Source organism: Symsagittifera roscoffensis, chromosome 6 (genome assembly GCF_963678635.1).
Source record: "Symsagittifera roscoffensis chromosome 6, txSymRosc1.1, whole genome shotgun sequence".
Taxonomy (NCBI): Eukaryota; Metazoa; Xenacoelomorpha; order Acoela; family Convolutidae; genus Symsagittifera; species Symsagittifera roscoffensis.
Genome location: NC_087067.1, coordinates 56,599,787 through 56,618,462, shown reverse-complemented (window position 1 = coordinate 56,618,462; position 18,676 = coordinate 56,599,787). Strand labels below are relative to the sequence as shown.

Genomic DNA, 18,676 nt, shown 5'->3' with positions numbered 1-18,676 from the left:
TCACAAGATATAGTCAATACACAAAACACAACTGATAATCAGATAAGAGTATCCTACAGCTGACTTTCGTCAGTATCAATTTGCCGCCACACTCTTATCAAATCACTGCTTTGTTAAAATCAAACAATCTTTTGTAAAAAGGCAGTGACGATTCAGGAATAGATGAGTAAAACTTAGTCTTAAAGAAAAAGACTTCCCTCAATCGGAACACTCCAAAAGAACGAAGCCCAGGACACTGTCTTCTCAAGAGAGTGTGTATTTGCCTAATACACTCACCGAGGTCTTATTTTATGTGTTCCCGGATTGCCCGAGCTTTCCTATTAAGTAGCTCAAGGCAACCAGACAACCAAAATCACAATAAAAAAAAATGCACACCAAAATCACAATCAATTTGCACACCCGATCTAGAATGCAAAGTTGATCACAAATTTCCGGGTCAAATGGGCTCCTGTGATCCTAATATGCACGCCCGTTGTTTGTTGACCTTGCACGCCCAGCCCTAAGTGGATACTTTCCGTTTCTCAAATTGCCCCGGATTGTTTCCCTAAGTTTTCAATAAGGAGGGTTGCTAGGAGGTTTAAGTCACTCTGGAGAGTTACTTCGGAGGGTTGTTAAAACACTTAGCCTACTTTGGAGGGTTACTTCGGAGGATGCCTTAGTCACCCAAAAGACTTCGGAGGGTCCCTTTTAACTCACTAAGGAGGGTCAATAAGAGGCTTAATATGCTCCGGAGGGCTACTTCGGAGGGTTCTTTCAAAATTTTCAAATTTTAGAACCTCACTTAGAAGGGTCTTCAACTAGACTCAGAAAGCGTCAAAACAAGCTAAATTCTCTAAGGGGGGTTGTTTTAGCTTCTTCGGCGTGTCTCGTGGAAAATTTTTACTAAAGAGGGTTGCTAAGGGGCTTAAGTCACTCCCGAGGGTTACTTCGGACGGTTCCCCAAAAAATCGAGAAAACGGCTTATACTAGCGCGGTAAAATCCCCGAAAGCGATCTAACTGACTTAAAATCAGATTGGTTGACACGGTCAATCTTCCCAGTAGGATAAAAAGGTGATTTTATAAAATTTTCTGCCGCTCGGAGGGTTCCCTACAATTTGGACCCTCCGAACCAACAAATTCTAAAACAATTTCCTTTTCCGAGATTATCAACCCAAAAACAGTTGCGTTCCGGAAAATTGACCAAAAACGTCGAATTATAGTACCAATTTTATTCCGATCGGTTGGCTAGTCTTTGAGAAATCGCCAAAAACGCGTTCGTTAAAATGACCTTTTTTCACCACCTATATAGTTTCTGAAAGACTCTTTCCGCAATCATCAGTGAAAGTGTCCAAAATTAATTGGAACGAGCGTAGTAGTCCCGTACAGCACTGGAATAATGCAAAAACCGGACCAAAATTGGTTTGGAAACAAAAATTGGCCAATAACTATCAAATTTGGACCCTCCGATTCCTTCCTTTTCCAATCCTTAAGTCGTTAGCTCTATCGACGCAGCTAATCGGAGGGTTACTCAAATTTTTCTCTGGCAACCGAGCACGAAATGCTAACACGCTCCTAACGCAAAAATTTTTATTGCTCCAACTCTAAAAACTCAATAACTCGATCCCCAAAACAGATTGACAAAATTCAGAAAATTATCAAAATTTTGATCGAAAAAATTTAGTTTTTTCTAACTTCTACTGAGTACTTTTTCTGAGCGGTTTCTTTAGTCAAGGGGATTGAACTACGTAGCAACTCCCTATATCAAGCTTGTTGCTGTTCGGAAAAGCTCGGATATCCAAATTTTTGGGGGTCTATAAATTGGTCGAAAATCGGTAATTTTCGACAAATTTTGGGTGTTTCTTGGGTCTAAAAAGGAAATAAGTAATATATAATTAGGATAATAATCTATTAGTAGTCATTCATGAATTATACTATACCCTCTTTTGCACTAAAATACCCGAATTAAGACCCTTAACTCGGAAATTTGTGATCGATGGAGGGTACAATCGGACCGCGCCAATCGTGCCACCCACCACTTAACTTTTAATAAAAAAGTACCCGAACGATACTAAAATTGTTTCAACGATACCCAACAGTCGTTGTGGATGTTGTCCCTGATGTCCCTGTTGAGTGGTCACCGGCAAAATCACCATTAACGTGCTCAATACTCAAATTACACTCAAGGGAGGGTATCCAACCCTTCACCGTCACATCTCGTCCGGAAACAACATATAAACTGTCATTTTATGTTTTTTAGTGTTTTTGGTCTTTTTTGGATTTCTTACTGTTTTTTGTACTTTTTTGTTTTCAAATAAAACTATTTTTGACTTTTCCTTGGTTATACACTATTTTTGTTTGGTTTTACGCTTTATCTATAATTGTTTTTGGTCCTGGAACCTCGGGACAATCGGGCTCTAGATTTCCCACCTAAACCTCCGGCCCCCGGAATTTTCGGTCTTAACTAAGTTAAAAAGCTAAATAGTACTAGGCGGAGGGTACGCACCCTCTCTCTAGCACAATAAAGGTCCTTAAGGCCTCTAACTCGAACATACGCTCGGAGCGGAGGGTTCGTCGCCGAAACGTTTGCTGATCATGATGGTCTTATGCCTTTAACAGGCCCACCCAAGAGCGCCATAAAAACGCCTATGTAACATTCGCCCGAATACTACACAGCGACGGAGCGTAGAAAAAGTACCTATTAACGACTGGCAGGCGTCAGTTACCTTAATTCTACTCGTTTTTCGCCGTCTCGACCTAGCCAGTTGATTTTCTGTTCTGTTTAGGGCTAAGTAAAAGTTAATATTATCAGGCCATCAGTCAAACGACTTTTGATAACCTTTCGTTTATATGCGAACACAACCACTTAGCTGAGTCTCGGATCCTCAGACTACGTGATTGCTATTGAAAACACGGCTCGAATATCCTATTTTATAATGTTTTTGTGTGACAGTTCTATATTAAATCCATTGGAGACGGATTGACCCTTTCCTCTTTCTAGCTGCTCATACTCTAAAATATCAGATAATAACGGTGTCAATTCAAACGTTTATAGCATCAGAGTACCTAAAACGTTATTTTTCTACAGTCTTTCACCATATATCAGTCTCCGGTGGACTAAGTCTCCGCTTCCGTGTTCTCTTTGTGATAACGTCGTTATTGCCTTCAATTCGTGGCACGGGAGGGTTCTGCTCAATATTCCTTTCCCCACTGAAGCCTCCTTTCCCACTATCTTCTTCTGCTAAGAGTCTTATCGTGCGTGATTGTCACGATAAGAGACTTCATTTTCTCGTATTAACAAGCGACTGTTTTCCACTCTAGTTGGTGGTGTCAAAATGGCCGTTTCTCGTATTTCTGAGAAATATTCACTCTCCAATCGAAAATTTGAAAATAGAAAATTCTAGAATATTTTGACCCTCCTTCGCAGCACTTTTTCGTTGTTAAGGCCTTTTATTGTTCTTTCGTGTTCTGCCGGAAGGTTGTGCTGTGCCAGTCTGGCAGAATGGCACAATTTGTTTTCTAGCTTTGAGCCAATGGCGTTAAGCGCTTTTTTCTCTCGCCGTGTGTTACGGTTGGAACGACTAACATTCTTTCTCGTTTTTAAATGGTCTTCCTGTTAGCGTACATGAAAAGCTCGATGCAACACTGTTTGTTTTCATATTTAAGTGAGTTTGATATCCAGTGCAACGGAAACAATTCATCTCTGGAGTGCGACTTTTGACAAGGCCAACAAAGTTAAACAATGGGCTTCAGGTGACGACGAAGATGATCGGATTTTAAGCTTCAGTAATGTTTTCTTTGGTGATAGCACCAACGAATATGAGCTGAATGTTGTAAATATTAGTGAATCAGCTAAAGTTACACACAGGGCCTGCTCAGTATTAATATAATGCTAACTCAACCCCGTTGTATAGTATAACAGTATCACAAAATTTTCACAAGATATAGTCAATACACAAAACACAACTGATAATCAGATAAGAGTATCCTACAGCTGACTTTCGTCAGTATCAATTTGCCGCCACACTCTTATCAAATCACTGCTTTGTTAAAATCAAACAATCTTTTGTAAAAAGGCAGTGACGATTCAGGAATAGATGAGTAAAACTTAGTCTTAAAGAAAAAGACTTCCCTCAATCGGAACACTACAAAAGAACGAAGCCCAGGACACTGTCTTCTCAAGAGAGTGTGTATTTGCCTAATACACTCACCGAGGTCTTCTTTAATGTGTTCCCGGATTGCCCGAGTTTTCCTATTAAGTAGCTCAAGGCAACCAGACAACCAAAATCACAATCAAAAAAAAAAATTTTTCGGGTACTTCTGATACACCCGATCTAGAATGCAAAGTTGATCACAAATTTCCGGGTCAAATGGGCTCCTGTGATCCTAATATGCACGCCCGTTGTTTGTTGACCTTGCACGCCCAGCCCTAAGTGGATACTTTCCGTTTCTCAAATTGCCCCGGATTGTTTCCCTAAGTTTTCAATAAGGAGGGTTGCTAGGAGGTTTAAGTCACTCTGGAGAGTTACTTCGGAGGGTTGTTAAAACACTTAGCCTACTTTGGAGGGTTACTTCGGAGGATGCCTTAGTCAACCAAAAGACTTCGGAGGGTCCCTTTTAACTCACTAAGGAGGGTCAATAAGAGGCTTAATATGCTCCGGAGGGCTACTTCGGAGGGTTCTTTCAAAATTTTCAAATTTTAGAACCTCACTTAGAAGGGTCTTCAACTAGCCTCAGAAAGCGTCAAAACAAGCTAAATTCTCTATGGGGGGTTGTTTTAACTTCTTCGGAGTGTCTCGTGGAAAATTTCTACTAAGGAGGGTTGCTAAGGCGCTTAAGTCACTCCGGAGGGTTACTTCGGACGGTTCCCCAAAAATCGAGAAAACGGCTTATTCTAGCGCGGTAAAATCCCCGAAAGCAATCTAACTGACTTAAAATCAGGTTGGTTGACACGGTCAATCTTCCCAGTAGGATAAAAAGGTGATTTTATAAAATTTTCTGCCGCTCGGAGGGTTCCCTACAATTTGGACCCTCCGAACCAACAAATTCTAAAACAATTTCCTTTTCCGAGATTATCAACCCAAAAACAGTTGCGGTCCGGAAAATTGACCAAAAACGTCGAATTATAGTACCAAATTTATTCCGATCGGTTGGCTAGTCTTTGAGAAATCGCCAAAAACGCGTTCGTTAAAATGACCTTTTTTCACCACCTATATAGTTTCTGAAAGACTCTTTCCGCAATCATCAGTGAAAGTGTCCAAAATTAATTGGAACGAGCGTAGTAGTCCCGTACAGCACTGGAATAATGCAAAAACCGGACCAAAATTGGTTTGGAAACAAAAATTGGCCAATAACTATCAAATTTGGACCCTCCGATTCCTTCCTTTTCCAATCCTTAAGTCGTTAGCTCTATCGACGGAGCTAATCGGAGGGTTACTCAAATTTTTCTCTGGCAACCGAGCACGAAATGCTAACACGCTCCTAACGCAAAAATTTTTATTGCTCCAACTCCAAAAACTCAATAACTCGATCCCCAAAACTGATTGACAAAATTCAGAAAATTATCAAAATTTTGATCGAAAAAATTTAGTTTTTTCTAACTTCTACTGAGTACCTTTTCTGAGCGGTTTCTTTAGTCAAGGGGATTGAACTGCGTAGCAACTCCCTATATCAAGCTTGTTGCTGTTTGGAAAAGCTCGGATATCCAAAATTTTGGGGGTCTATAAATTGGTCGAAAATCGGTAAATTTCGACAAATTTTGGGTGTTTCTTGGGTCTAAAATGGAAATAAGTAATATTTAATTAGGATAATAATCAATTAGTAGTCATTCATGAATTATACTATACCCTCTTTTGCACAAAAATACCCGAATTAAGACCCTTAACTCGGAAATTTGTGATCGATGGAGGGTACAATCGGACCGCGCCAATCGTGCCACCCACCACTTAACTTTTAATAAAAAAGTACCCGAACGATACTAAAATTGTTTCAACGATACCCAACAGTCGTTGTGGATGTTGTCCCTGATGTCCCTGTTGAGTGGTCACCGGCAAAATCACCATTAACGTGCTCAATACTCAAATTACACTCAAGGGAGGGTACCCAACCCTTCACCGAAACACACAATCATTTTATCAGAAATGATATAAAACAATCTGAAACAACAACAAAAAAGAAGGTCAGATCACATGTCGTCCTGAAATAACATATAAACTGTCATTTTATGTTTTTTACTGTTTTTGGTCTTTTTTGGATTTCTTACTGTTTTTTGTACTTTTTTGTTTTTAAATAAATCTATTTTTGACTTTTCCTTGGTTATACACTATTTTTGTTTGGTTTTACGCTTTATCTATAAATGTTTTATGTCCTGGAACCTCGGGACAAGCGGGCTCTAGATTTCCCACCTAAACCTCCGGCCCCCGGAATTTTCGGTCTTAACTAAGTTAAAAAGCTGAATAGTACTAGGCGGAGGGTACGCACCCTCTCTCTAGCACAATAAAGGTCCTTAAGGCCTCTAACTCGGGCATACGCGCGGAGCGGAGGGTTCGTCGCTGAAACGTTTGCTGATCATGATGGTCTTATGCCTTTAACAGGCCCACCCAAGAGCGCCATAAAAACGCCTATGTAACATTCGCCCGAATACTACACAGCGACGGAGCATAGAAAAAGTACCTATTAACGACTGGCAGGCGTCAGTTACCTTAATTCTACTCGTTTTTTGCCGTCCCGACCTAGCCAGTTGATTTTCTGGTCTGTTTGGGGCTAAGTAAAAGTTACTATTTTCAGGCCATCAGTCAAACGACTTTTGATAACATTTCGTTTATATGCGAACACAACCACTTAGATGAGTCTCGGATCCTCAGACTACGTGATTGCTATTGAAAATACGGCTCGAATATCCTATTTTATAATGTTTTTGTGTGACAGTTCTATATTAAATCCATTGGAGACGGATTGACCCTTTCCTCTTTCTAGCTGCTCATACTCTAAAATATCAGATAATAACGGTGTCAATTCAAACGTTTATAGCATCAGAGTAGCTAAAACGTTATTTTACTACAGTCTTTCACCATATATCAGTCTCTGGGGGACCAAGTCTCCGCTTCCGTGTTCTCTTTGTAATAACGTCGTTATTGCCTTCAATTCGTGGCACGGGAGGGTTCTCCTCAATATTCCTTTCCCCACTGAAGCCTCCTTTCCCACTATCTTCTTCTGCTAAGAGTCTTATCGTGCGTGATTGTCACGATAAGAGGCTTCGTTTTCTCGTATTAACGTGCGAATGTTTTCCACTCTAGTTGGTGGTGTCAAAATGGCCGTTTCTCTTATTTCTGAGAAATATTCACTCTTCAATCGAAAATTTGAAAATAGAAAATTTCTAAAATATTTTGACCCTCCTTCGCAGCACTTTTTCGTTGTTAAGGCCTTTTATTGTTCTTTCGTGTTCTGCTTTTTTCTCTCGCCGTGTGTTACGGTTGGAACGACTAACATTCTTTCTCGTTTTTAAATGGTCTTCCTGTTAGCGTACATGAAAAGCTCGATGCAACACTGTTTGTTTTCATATTTAAGTGAGTTTGATATCCAGTGCAATGGAAACATTTTATCTCTGGAGTGCGACTCTTGACAAGGCCAACAAAGTTAAAGAATGGGCTTCAAGTGACGACGAAGATGATCGCATTTTAAGCTTCAGTAATGTTTTCCTTGGTGATAGCAGCAAAGAATATGAGCTGAATGTTGTAAACATAGAGTATACGGACGTTGATGGAGAAGATGTCAGCAGTGTTTTTTTGTGTCCTGCAGAAAGGTGTGTGAGGCAATCGTTTCATAGTAACCAATATTTATGAAGCATGTCTTTACAATGTTAGTCTGTTACACCAGGAGTGACGGACACTATTCAAATCCAGCTGAAAACCTCCGAAGACTTCAAGCTTGTTCTCAAAAAAGGAAATGGTCCAGTGTACGTCATGGGAACTCAGAGTACCAAGTTTGTCAATGACATGGATGATGCGAGTATGGACGATGAAGAAGATATGAACGAAGAAAGCGAGGCTTCTCCTGTGAAATTGGTGAAAGTAGCTGGGACCAAGAAGAAAATCATCGAGACCGATGAAGAAGACAGAGAAGGCGAAGGCCCAGAGAAAGCGGAGAAATCTCCTCCTGCTATGAAGAAGGAAATTGAAGAACCAAAGGTAGCCTCACTTATATTTGGGTTAAATATTAGTTTTTTTCAGCATCTTCAACTACTGATGTTGAAGCCTAAAATAGACATCTCAGCTTTTTACTTGAACTAAATCTACGATTGAACTGATTTACTTATTTAAACCGCATTTAACAAAAATCAATTGACGTCTATCTATAACTCATGAAATAGTTTACACTCTTTGCGATTCACTAGTTTTATTCAGTCGGATTGGTGATTTTTCGTTTCCCAACTTCTGCTGCACAACATTTTTGGTGCAACGCGACTCACGAACGAACCAAAGATTAGAAACAAAGAGGAAAGTTAAAAATGTCATCACCTGCTAGTGACATGAGCAACGTGACGCTCACACTTTCTGCTTTGAAGCGACCAAGAAGTGCTAACATCGGTGTCATTACCCGATCGGAAAATGCCGTCTCAGCAATCTTCAACAAAGAGGCATCTGCTCTAACCTACAAGGAAATTGGAACTCTCAAGGCCAATCTCACGATGTGCGAACGAAAGAAAAAGGACCTGGAAGAGCTTAATCAGCAAATTTCAAATGTTCTAAACGACGATGAAGATGCACTTGAAGTTGAATTGGAAGAAGCTGAGAAAATCTACCTTCAAGTAGATTGTTTGATGGAAATGATCACAACTATTTTAGATGACCGATGAAAATATTCAACTGAATCGGTCAAAGATGACGACAGCGCAAGCGGAACAGGATCCTACAAATCCACTTCCCAACGTGGTGCTGGCCGAAACCAAGATACTTGGCTGAAGTTGCCGAAACTGAATTCGCCAGCATTTAGCGGAAGGTATGATCAATGGCTACCTTTCTTAGATTCCTTTGATGGAGCAGTTCACTCAAATGCATCGCTGTCTGATGTTCAGAAATACCTAAAGGGTGCCCTCAAGGATGAACCGTTTCGTTTGCTATCCCACTTGCCTACTACAAGCGCGAACTACTCAGTCGCAAGGGAACTTCTAAAGGATCGATAAGCTGATGTCAAGATGATCTCACACGCTCACTTGGAAACAATTTTTGAATTCACTCCAATGAAGCATGAGTCATCCGCTGCAATACGTCGCTTGATTAACACCTACACGGAAAACACGATGGCACTGACAGGACTTGGACTAAAATTGTTTCAAAGATACCCAACAGTCGTTGTGGATGTTGTCCCTGATGTCCCTGTTGAGTGGTCACCGGCAAAATCACCATTAACGTGCTCAATACTCAAATTACACTCAAGGGAGGGTACCCAACCCTTCACCGAAACACACAATCATTTTATCAGAAATGATATAAAACAATCTGAAACAACAACAAAAAAGAAGGTCAGATCACATGTCGTCCTGAAATAACATATAAACTGTCATTTTATGTTTTTTACTGTTTTTGGTCTTTTTTGGATTTCTTACTGTTTTTTGTACTTTTTTGTTTTTAAATAAATCTATTTTTGACTTTTCCTTGGTTATACACTATTTTTGTTTGGTTTTACGCTTTATCTATAAATGTTTTATGTCCTGGAACCTCGGGACAAGCGGGCTCTAGATTTCCCACCTAAACCTCCGGCCCCCGGAATTTTCGGTCTTAACTAAGTTAAAAAGCTGAATAGTACTAGGCGGAGGGTACGCACCCTCTCTCTAGCACAATAAAGGTCCTTAAGGCCTCTAACTCGGGCATACGCGCGGAGCGGAGGGTTCGTCGCTGAAACGTTTGCTGATCATGATGGTCTTATGCCTTTAACAGGCCCACCCAAGAGCGCCATAAAAACGCCTATGTAACATTCGCCCGAATACTACACAGCGACGGAGCATAGAAAAAGTACCTATTAACGACTGGCAGGCGTCAGTTACCTTAATTCTACTCGTTTTTTGCCGTCCCGACCTAGCCAGTTGATTTTCTGGTCTGTTTGGGGCTAAGTAAAAGTTACTATTTTCAGGCCATCAGTCAAACGACTTTTGATAACATTTCGTTTATATGCGAACACAACCACTTAGATGAGTCTCGGATCCTCAGACCACGTGATTGCTATTGAAAATACGGCTCGAATATCCTATTTTATAATGTTTTTGTGTGACAGTTCTATATTAAATCCATTGGAGACGGATTGACCCTTTCCTCTTTCTAGCTGCTCATACTCTAAAATATCAGATAATAACGGTGTCAATTCAAACGTTTATAGCATCAGAGTAGCTAAAACGTTATTTTACTACAGTCTTTCACCATATATCAGTCTCTGGGGGACCAAGTCTCCGCTTCCGTGTTCTCTTTGTAATAACGTCGTTATTGCCTTCAATTCGTGGCACGGGAGGGTTCTCCTCAATATTCCTTTCCCCACTGAAGCCTCCTTTCCCACTATCTTCTTCTGCTAAGAGTCTTATCGTGCGTGATTGTCACGATAAGAGGCTTCGTTTTCTCGTATTAACGTGCGAATGTTTTCCACTCTAGTTGGTGGTGTCAAAATGGCCGTTTCTCTTATTTCTGAGAAATATTCACTCTTCAATCGAAAATTTGAAAATAGAAAATTTCTAAAATATTTTGACCCTCCTTCGCAGCACTTTTTCGTTGTTAAGGCCTTTTATTGTTCTTTCGTGTTCTGCTTTTTTCTCTCGCCGTGTGTTACGGTTGGAACGACTAACATTCTTTCTCGTTTTTAAATGGTCTTCCTGTTAGCGTACATGAAAAGCTCGATGCAACACTGTTTGTTTTCATATTTAAGTGAGTTTGATATCCAGTGCAATGGAAACATTTTATCTCTGGAGTGCGACTCTTGACAAGGCCAACAAAGTTAAAGAATGGGCTTCAAGTGACGACGAAGATGATCGCATTTTAAGCTTCAGTAATGTTTTCCTTGGTGATAGCAGCAAAGAATATGAGCTGAATGTTGTAAACATAGAGTATACGGACGTTGATGGAGAAGATGTCAGCAGTGTTTTTTTGTGTCCTGCAGAAAGGTGTGTGAGGCAATCGTTTCATAGTAACCAATATTTATGAAGCATGTCTTTACAATGTTAGTCTGTTACACCAGGAGTGACGGACACTATTCAAATCCAGCTGAAAACCTCCGAAGACTTCAAGCTTGTTCTCAAAAAAGGAAATGGTCCAGTGTACGTCATGGGAACTCAGAGTACCAAGTTTGTCAATGACATGGATGATGCGAAAAATGGACGATGAAGAAGATATGAACGAAGAAAGCGAGGCTTCTCCTGTGAAATTGGTGAAAGTAGCTGGGACCAAGAAGAAAATCATCGAGACCGATGAAGAAGACAGAGAAGGCGAAGGCCCAGAGAAAGCGGAGAAATCTCCTCCTGCTATGAAGAAGGAAATTGAAGAACCAAAGGTAGCCTCACTTATATTTGGGTTAAATATTAGTTTTTTTCAGCATCTTCAACTACTGATGTTGAAGCCTAAAATAGACATCTCAGCTTTTTACTTGAACTAAATCTACGATTGAACTGATTTACTTATTTAAACCGCATTTAACAAAAATCAATTGACGTCTATCTATAACTCATGAAATAATTTACACTCTTTGCGAATCACTAGTTTTATTCAGTCGGATTGGTGATTTTTCGTTTCCCAACTTCTGCTGCACAACATTTTTGGTGCAACGCGACTCACGAACGAACCAAAGATTAGAAACAAAGAGGAAAGTTAAAAATGTCATCACCTGCTAGTGACATGAGCAACGTGACGCTCACACTTTCTGCTTTGAAGCGACCAAGAAGTGCTAACATCGGTGTCATTACCCGATCGGAAAATGCCGTCTCAGCAATCTTCAACAAAGAGGCATCTGCTCTAACCTACAAGGAAATTGGAACTATGTGCGAACGAAAGAAAAAGGACCTGGAAGAGCTTAATCAGCAAATTTCAAATGTTCTAAACGACGATGAAGATGCATTTGAAGTTGAATTGGAAGAAGCTGAGAAAATCTACCTTCAAGTAGATTGTTTGATGGAAATGATCACAACTATTTTAGATGACCGATGAAAATATTCAACTGAATCGGTCAAAGATGACGACAGCGCAAGCGGAACAGGATCCTACAAATCCACTTCCCAACGTGGTGCTGGCCGAAACCAAGATACTTGGCTGAAGTTGCCGAAACTGAATTCGCCAGCATTTAGCGGAAGGTATGATCAATGGCTACCTTTCTTAGATTCCTTTGATGGAGCAGTTCACTCAAATGCATCGCTGTCTGATGTTCAGAAATACCTAAAGGGTGCCCTCAAGGATGAACCGTTTCGTTTGCTATCCCACTTGCCTACTACAAGCGCGAACTACTCAGTCGCAAGGGAACTTCTAAAGGATCGATAAGCTGATGTCAAGATGATCTCACACGCTCACTTGGAAACAATTTTTGAATTCACTCCAATGAAGCATGAGTCATCCGCTGCAATACGTCGCTTGATTAACACCTACACGGAAAACACGATGGCACTGACAGGACTTGGACTAAAAATTGATCAATGCGATTTGATCTGGGTTCACGTTTTGGCCAAGAAATTAGATCCTGAAACTAGAAGACAATGGGAACTTTCCTGCGCGGGAAGTGACGTGCCGAAAATCAAACAGTTGAAGAAGTTCTTGGAGGAACGATCTCGCGCCCTAGAAGCTACGAAGGACCTCCAGTTACCTTCAATTCATAGAAAAAATCATCAAGGAAGTTCAGACCAATCTGGAAACTCTAAGAAAGATGACAAGGTACAGACATACCACACGAACTCTGCTAAGACGATCATCTGCCCATGCTGCAGTGGTGATCACCGCGTGTATCAATGCACAAAATTTCAGGAAATGTCTATTTCCAATAGAAGACAAGAAGCCAAATCAAAGCGATTATGCTTCAATTGCCTGTCCCTTGGACACCAAAATCATGAGTGCAAATCGAAGTCAACGTGCCAAACCTGTCGAAAGGGTCATCACTCGTTACTTCACATCCATACAGACCCAAACAAGCAACCGGGACCTGAAAATAAGTTGGCGGGTCCCGGGAGTACTACCGGTGCCACTACCATGCTGGGAACTGTACTAATTGAGGTGAAAACTGCAAGTTATCACAATTGTCGAGCCTTACTGGACAGCGGATCTGAAAGCAGTTTCGTTACAAACAGCTGTGCTAACCGACTCAAGCTTCCAATCAAGAAATTGACTCTTCAACTAACTCGAGTTGGCTGAGGAGCAAAAACTGTGAAATCTGGTTCTGTCAATCTGGAAACAAAGGATTCTCAGAATCAATCTCTACATATTGAAGCCTTCACTCTTCAAAAACTTTCTGGCTACCTGCCCAGAGAACGGTTGAATATACCGAACAGTTTGGATATCATACGTCTTAAGCTCTCGGACCCAGACTTTGATAAACCAAAGGAAATCGATATAATCCTAGGCTGTGATGTCTACAACGACATTGTTGGCTGCGGAAAGATTAAGCTTACAGACAAGCTTTATGCACGTGACACTCTATTTGGTTGGATGATTAGCGGCCGAACTCCCGGTCCTCCAACAACCTTCTTCAAGTCATTTTATGTGTCTATTGACGATAGTCTAAGGAAATTTTGGGAATTAGAAGAAATTCCTGATTTCAAAAAGACAACAACAGAAGAAGATCGATGTGAATCTCACTTTAAGGAAACAACCATACTACAAAATGGACGATTCACCGTGCAGCTGCCTTTCAAGCCCAAAAGTCAACTTGGCGACAGTTTAGCACAAGCAAAACTCAGATTCAATTATCTCGAGCGACGACTGGAACAGAATCCAGAACTAAAAGATCGCTATACCGCATTCATAGACGAATTTCTCGATATGGGGCATATGGAGTACATACCGCCTGGAGAAATCGAAAAGCCAGTTGATAGCGTATATTATCTGCCACATCACTGCGTTTTCAAGGAAGATTCTACTACCACAAAGCTACGTGTAGTTTTCGACGGATCTGCAACAACATCAACCGGACAATCACTCAACGACACTTTGATGGTTGGTCCCACGGTACAAGACGACCTCTACTCAATAATCATGCGCTTCAGGTTCTACCCAATTGGTTTATCAGCAGATATTGCAAAAATGTACCGACAAGTTGCTCTAGAGGACAAATCGAAGGATTTCCATCGCATACTTTGGAGATCAAATAAATCGGATGAAATCAAGCATCTCAAGATGACACGTGTTACATATGGAATAGCTTCGTCAGCTTTTCACTCAACAAGATGCCTCAATGAAGTAGCAGATTAATCTAAGAACCCAATGGTCAAAGATAGTCTCAAAAATTGTTTCTATGTAGACGACTTTCTTGGTGGCACTAATGATAAGCATGAAGCAGAAAGACTCATCTCTGATTTATGCGAAGAGCTGAACTCTCATGAATTCCCTCTACGAAAATGGACTTCAAGCAATGCTAAAATAATTGAAGGATTGCCAGAACATCTCCGCGAAAAATCGGATGTGCTGGAACTTTTCTCTGACGAATACAAAATCAAGGCGCTAGGAGTCAGTTGGAAGCCCAATAAGGACATCTTTTGTTTTTCAACTGCCTTATCAGAGCTGAAACTGTTTACAAAGAGGACTCTTCTGTCCACAATTTCAAAATTGTTTGATCCGATGGGATGGCTAGCTCCATTCATCATCAATTTCAAATGTCTCATGCAACAGCTATGGGTCCAAGGTTTTGATTGGGATTCTGAAGTCGATCAGGAAACCACGGAAAATGGTATGAGCTCACCGGAACATTGCCTCAACTACTGGAACTACAGATACCAAGATCTATGAGCTCACATCCAATAAAGGAGGTACAATTTCACGTATTCTGTGATGCTTCCGAAAAAGCATATGCAGCCGCAATCTATGCAAGAATTACAGATGATGATGGCAAAACCTTTGCGTATCTACTGACCTCCAAAACAAAGGTTGCTCCGGTCAACGCAATCTCTGTTCCCAAATTAGAGCTCTGCGGTGCAAGTTTAGCTACCAAACTTCTTAAATCAGTTCATTCAATTTTGAGGAAAACAAATCTGTTGAGATAACTTCACACGCCTGGACTGATTCAACAATTGTCTTGCAATGGCTTGCTCAACTTCCAAGAACGTGGAACACTTTTTTTGCAAACAGAATTTCACAAATACAAGAGACCCTACCCAGAAGTGGTTGGAAACACGTGCCAACAGCAGTAAATCCAGCTGATTTAGCCTCTCGTGGTGTATTAGCTGACACATTAATATCTTCCTCACTCTGGTGGAATGGACCAGATTGGCTGACCAAGGATGAAAGGCACTGGCCCAACCTACAACCATCTCTAGTTGAAGCACCTGAAAAACGAACCGTCAAAGCCAAGACTAATGCAGAAAGTGAACAAATTCGAACTGTTCTCGCAAATCATGCTCAAAACGAAGAAATGACGGATGGAATTTTTCGTTTAAAGGACTACAGCACTTGGAACAAGACAGTACGCATCGCATGCTATTTACTATCATTTGTTCAACATCTTAAGCATAGAATATCGACAAACTATCGGAAGCGGCTCAGATCTAAGCGGACATCTGATGTACAACTTGAAGAAGATTGTCTTAGTCCTAAAAATAGAATCATGGCAAAAATGCTAACTCTTCGTTTAGACCAAGAAAAACACTTCAAATCAGAGCTAAATTGTCTGAAGGTGAAAAGGGAGCTGAGTAAAACATCGAAACTACTCAATCTTAGTCCGTTTTTCGACAAGAATTACGATCTACTAAGAGTTGGAGGCAGACTTTCACTATCGAACTACCCAACAGACAAGAAGTTTCCAATACTCGTTTCGGAAAAATCTGATTTAGTATCCCTACTTATACGCAAATATCATGAAGATACTCTTCATGGCGGGGGGCAATTAGTACTGAACACAATGAGAGAGGAAATTTGGATAATCGGAGGCCGTGATCTAGTTCGACAGTTCATTAGAAGATGCATGAGATGTGTCCGATTTAGTCAGCAACCTACTTCTCAATTCATGGCTAATCTTCCTACAGAAAGAATAATGACCGCAAAACCATTTGCTCAATGTGGAATAGACTTTGCTGGTCCCTTTGAAATTAAGGAAGCAGATGTCTCAAAAATTTATGTTGCCATCTTTGTTTGTCTCGCGACAAAAGCTATTCATTTGGAAATGGTTACTCGTCTAACCGAAGAAGCATACATCCTTCCATTGAAACGATTTACTGCACGCCGTGGTAAACCTGAGAAGATCTTAAGTGACAATGGAAGCGATTTTATCGGGGCTCGAAATGATCTGATCAAAATCAAGGAACTGCTCGACAAAAATGGAACGGACAAATCAGTTGTTAGTTTCGTCAACAGCCAACGAACTGAATGGGTCACCATCCCTCCACGTGCTCCTCACTTCGGAGGACTCTGTGAAGCAGCTGTAGAAAGTATGAAGAGACATATGCGAAAAGTTATTGGACTGCAACGTCTCAGTTTTGCAGAATTTCTTACAATTCTTAATCAAATTGAAGCTGTCTTAAACTCACGACCATTGTATCCAATGTCAAGTGATCCTAAGGACCCAACTCCGCTGACACCCGCTCATTTTCTGATAGGGGAATCATTGCTAACTCTTCCCTCTGCTGACATCCAAGTTTCAACCAATGTACGATATCGACTATTACAGAATATGATCAAGGATTTCTGGAAAGTTTGGAAAAGGGATTACCTCATAACGCTACAAATACGGAAAAAATGGTTCACGGATGGCCCAGAATTTAAAGTTGGCAACCTAGTCCTACTTGCCGAAGACAATGAACGACCGCTAGAATGGAAAACTGGACGAATCATAGAAGTTTATCCTGGAAATGACTTGATTGTTCGAGTGGTAAAAGTGAAGACCACAACTGGTGAATACATACGCCCAGTCGCGAAGCTGCGGAAGCTACCAGTATAGCAACCTAGTCATATCCAATGTGCAGTTCATTTAAAACAAGAACTAAAAATCGAAAAATATCAAAAATGTGCAGTTTTCAAATTTTAAGTGGTAGTACCCCCATGACCCTTTTGAAAGAAGGAACCTAAATTACCCCTATGCAATGCATTATGGTCTGAATCGTTCATATTGACCACTTTCGTGTAAATTCCCAATATTGTATGTTCATAAAAGTCGAAAATGATGTAAATTTTCATCAATTTTAGTGCAAAATCGTGCATTAAAATTCGTATGAGGTTGTACCCTCATGACCCAAAATGTAATTATTGTCTGAAAACAGCTAGGATACGCCTACTCTACTGTCTTGAATGTAACAATAGGTTCTCTGATCACGTCAAACTGTTAAAATGTTATATTTGCCTTTAAATTATATTCAAAGATGTCGTATTGTAATGATTTACAACCATTAATTCCCATAAAATGTTTTTCTAAGTACACAAACTTTCGCTCATGACTCGTACCATTAATACTTCACTTGTATACTCCATACTTATGGTGCAGTCACATTTAGTTCATTTATTGAATAATTGCTTACATATTTACCGTTGAACAGTCATTCGCTGTCATGCGATTCGCTGTCATCTGGTCCTCTTCGCTTGTTGACCCTGCAGTGTTGCTGGCAGCGCTTCCACGCAGATGCTACCAAGGAAATTCGAGTTTGCATCTCCGCATAGTACATGCAGCAGACCCTCTCTTCGTCGCAGAGAGTCAGAACTGCATGGCACCACGCATATGGAAGATACAAACTTTTCCCCTTCTCAAGAACACCCTAGCGGAGCAGTTTCTTCTGATGAGAACCAAGGTTCCTCAGATATTTAGCAGCATCAGTGAATCCCATCTCCGAATCATTGCTACCGGCCAGGCGCTCAAGTTCACCAGAGAGATTGACTTCAGATGTCATCAGCCACAACTTTCGACCCCCCAGAAGACACAAAACAGCATCATCTTCCTCATCCAAGTCTTGATGGAAAGTCCGGAAGGACGAGGACTCTACAAAAATACCTTGGAGAAAAGAAGAAAAGTCCTGCTTCGGCCATCTGGTCTGACCTCCAGACATGACGCCAATAACACCTTTAGCTGTCACACTAGGAGTCTCTCGACAGTTAACTCCAACCTCCCAGCCAGTGCACAATGACCCTTCTACGCTGAGGTTACTAATACGTTTAAGACCTCTAAGTTGCTTCTAAAACAAAACAAACAATTGATGCACACCCGCTATACTCTACTACTTTGATACAATGGAATAAATGCTCTCAGCTTTCGGAAACCGCAGAACTGCCCTATCCACGATTGCAGCTTCCTTCCTTGAAGACTGGATCTCATCCAACGACTTAACAGGAATCGGAGTGAAACCCTCTGGTCACTGCATCGAAGAAACCCTGCAGGTCCTCCCGGTCGACAGCGCCCCGCCTACTGGACCTTCGCACCTCGCCATGTGGAGGCAGACGTGGTGCTCTACCCGACTCCGCCCTACTCTTCCTCTCCTTCGTCTCATACACTGTAAATGGGTAGTCATATCCAGACATAATAACGATCTGAAAATTGAAGACACTTCAAGGG

At 41.0% G+C, this 18,676-nt stretch overlaps 3 protein-coding genes across 3 annotated transcripts; all 3 read left to right on the top strand.

Moving 5' to 3' along the window:
- Window positions 1–7,524: 7,524 nt before the first annotated feature.
- LOC134848837 (uncharacterized) lies at window positions 7,525–8,265 on the top strand. Its single transcript, XM_063866350.1, has 3 exons — window positions 7,525–7,778; window positions 7,853–8,163; window positions 8,206–8,265. Exons 1-3 carry the CDS (start codon window positions 7,736–7,738, stop codon window positions 8,263–8,265), a joined length of 414 nt encoding a protein of 137 aa, XP_063722420.1. The 5' UTR covers window positions 7,525–7,735.
- Window positions 8,266–12,495: 4,230 nt separating this feature from the next.
- Window positions 12,496–14,400, top strand: LOC134848836 (uncharacterized). Its single transcript, XM_063866349.1, has 2 exons — window positions 12,496–12,870; window positions 13,504–14,400. Exons 1-2 carry the CDS (start codon window positions 12,496–12,498, stop codon window positions 14,398–14,400), a joined length of 1,272 nt encoding a protein of 423 aa, XP_063722419.1.
- Window positions 14,401–15,748: 1,348 nt separating this feature from the next.
- On the top strand, window positions 15,749–17,077 carry LOC134848835 (uncharacterized). Its single transcript, XM_063866348.1, has one exon. It carries the CDS (start codon window positions 15,749–15,751, stop codon window positions 17,075–17,077), a length of 1,329 nt encoding a protein of 442 aa, XP_063722418.1.
- Window positions 17,078–18,676: the final 1,599 nt, after the last annotated feature.

Excerpts from the sequence above, each read along its gene's own strand:
- LOC134848837 (XM_063866350.1), top strand. The coding sequence starts at position 7,736 with ATGGAGAAGATGTCAGCAGTGTTTTTTTGTGTCCTGCAGAAAG. Across the intron at positions 7,779-7,852 it reads TTTTTGTGTCCTGCAGAAAG|GAGTGACGGACACTATTCAA; the intron begins GTGTGTGAGGCA and ends CTGTTACACCAG. Across the intron at positions 8,164-8,205 it reads AGGAAATTGAAGAACCAAAG|CATCTTCAACTACTGATGTT; the intron begins GTAGCCTCACTT and ends AGTTTTTTTCAG.
- LOC134848836 (XM_063866349.1), top strand. The coding sequence starts at position 12,496 with ATGATCTCACACGCTCACTTGGAAACAATTTTTGAATTCACTCCAATG. Across the intron at positions 12,871-13,503 it reads ACTCTAAGAAAGATGACAAG|CTCTCGGACCCAGACTTTGA; the intron begins GTACAGACATAC and ends ATACGTCTTAAG.
- LOC134848835 (XM_063866348.1), top strand. The coding sequence starts at position 15,749 with ATGGCAAAAATGCTAACTCTTCGTTTAGACCAAGAAAAACACTTCAAA.